Source organism: Echinops telfairi, unplaced genomic scaffold, assembly GCF_000313985.2.
Source record: "Echinops telfairi isolate 266 unplaced genomic scaffold, ASM31398v2 ScPeMD7_7459;HRSCAF=8497, whole genome shotgun sequence".
NCBI lineage: Eukaryota > Metazoa > Chordata > Mammalia > Afrosoricida > Tenrecidae > Echinops > Echinops telfairi.
The window spans coordinates 3,687,285-3,689,135 of record NW_022111359.1 but is presented as its reverse complement, the minus strand read 5'-3'; the positions used below and the strand labels follow the sequence as shown (position 1 = coordinate 3,689,135).

General features: G+C 54.8%; 1 protein-coding gene across 2 annotated transcripts in view; it reads left to right on the top strand.

Moving 5' to 3' along the window:
• Positions 1–1,845, top strand: part of TLE2 (TLE family member 2, transcriptional corepressor) — a 26,109-nt gene extending 24,264 nt beyond the window's left edge. For both annotated transcript variants that reach the window (XM_004714283.2, XM_004714282.2), the window contains exons 18-19: positions 451–527; positions 1,586–1,845. In XM_004714283.2, coding sequence (XP_004714340.1) covers positions 451–527; positions 1,586–1,693 — 185 coding nt within the window. In that variant the 3' untranslated portion in view covers positions 1,694–1,845. The remainder of the gene's footprint in view (positions 1–450; positions 528–1,585) is intronic.
• Positions 1,846–1,851: the final 6 nt, after the last annotated feature.

Genomic DNA, 1,851 nt, shown 5'->3' with positions numbered 1-1,851 from the left:
ATACGTCCCAAATATTGCACGGGACATACCTATACTTAAAAAAAAAGATTTATAAGTATGAATATGCCCCATATTTTCACAGGACATACTGATGCTTGAAAGCAACTCATGAACTCTGTGGGACCTACTGGTACCAAAAGGCGGTCCGTTGTTTATCTGAGATCCCGATTTAACTGTAGTTTATCTGGCCCCTGGTGCCTGCTGCGTCAGGGCCAGGGGCAGCCCCCTGGGACTCTGAGTTTATCATCTGGGAAATGGGGCAAGAAGTGGGCCTCAGCTTTCTGAGCGAGAAGTGAAGGTAGAAGAAGTTCTAGGAGGGAAGTGGAGACAGAGGCTCTGAGGGGGAAGTGAGGCTGCAGGCATCCAGGAACAAGGAGCCTGCCTCACCTCGACTGGCAGCCTAGTCTTGCCCTCCTCAACCCTTGGCTGTCCCCCACCCCCGCCCCCCAGGAAGGTGGTTTGTGAGCACTGGGAAGGACAACCTGCTCAACGCCTGGAGGACGCCGTACGGAGCCAGCATTTTCCAGGTACTCCCCACCCCTGGCAGGACACACTGCCCGGCGCACCCCCACCCCCCTCAGTCTCAGGGAACTTCAAGCTACCCCATCTCTCAACTACTTTTAAAGTAGGGTTGGTCTGTTGTGGCCCTTGGCCTGTTTGTGTAAAATAAAGTTTTATTGGCACATAGCCATCCCTATTCATTTATGCATTGCCTGTCACGGCTTAAAGGAGCCTTGGTAGCTCTGTGGGCTAGGTGTTGGGCCACTAACTGCCAGCTCGACAGTTCAGACCTACCAGCTGTTTCTTGAAAGATTTACGGCCTCCAAAACCCTGGATAGGAACCCTGGTGGTATAGTGGTTAAACATTGGGCTGCGATCCAAATGGTCAACAGTTCGAAACCACCGGCAGCTCCTCGGGAGAAAGACTGGGCTTTCTACTCCCGTCAACAGTGACCGTCTCGGAAACCCACGGGGTGTCGCTGTGAGTCAGCGTGGATCTGATGACAGTGACCTCAGTTTTGGGACATCCTGCAATGAGTTTGGAGTTGACGGACCTGGGTTCAGTATTTTGAGTTTATGACATGTAGCCATCTTAGTGGGTACGAAGTGGTTCTGTTTTTTTAAGGGTTTGCAAAAGCAGCGCTGTAGACTCTTGGACAGCCTCCTGTGGGCTGCTGAGCCAGGAGCAGTTACTACAGGGGGTTGTCTTGCTGCCTGTAAGCCTTGGCCCTGTGCCGTGCTGTGTGACCTTGGCCTGGTGCACACCCTTGCTCAGCTTCCCGGGAATGGGTATCCAGACAGCATGGGCATCGGGACTTGTTCAGAGCGCCTCCATGTCCAGGCTCCACTCCCAAGGACCTTTCTCTAGATAACCTTCTGGAACATTTACCCTTTTCCCTACCAGAAGAATCTTGGCTCCCTGTTCTGGGCTCCCTTATCTGGAGACCTTGACCATAAGCCCCTCCTCCTCTCCCTGGGCATCCGTCCATGCGATCAGAGCCCAGGGACCAGCCACCACGTGAGTGTCGGCTGCACATCACCTCTCTCCTCTCCTTTCCTTCCCGCTCCCCTATCCCATCCGCAGTCCAAGGAGTCATCCTCCGTGCTGAGCTGCGACATCTCCGGGAACAACAAGTACATCGTAACGGGCTCGGGGGACAAGAAGGCCACGGTGTACGAGGTGGTCTACTGAGACCGGCTCCTCCCTGGGCTCCCACTCGGGGCAAGGAACACCTGAGACAGACACCCCAAGAGCCCCTTCTCAGCCACACCTGTGAGCGAGTGATCCCATCGTCGCTCTCTGGCTTACTGTCCCCCTCACCTTCCTCTGCTGGATGGGGAGGACCGGGC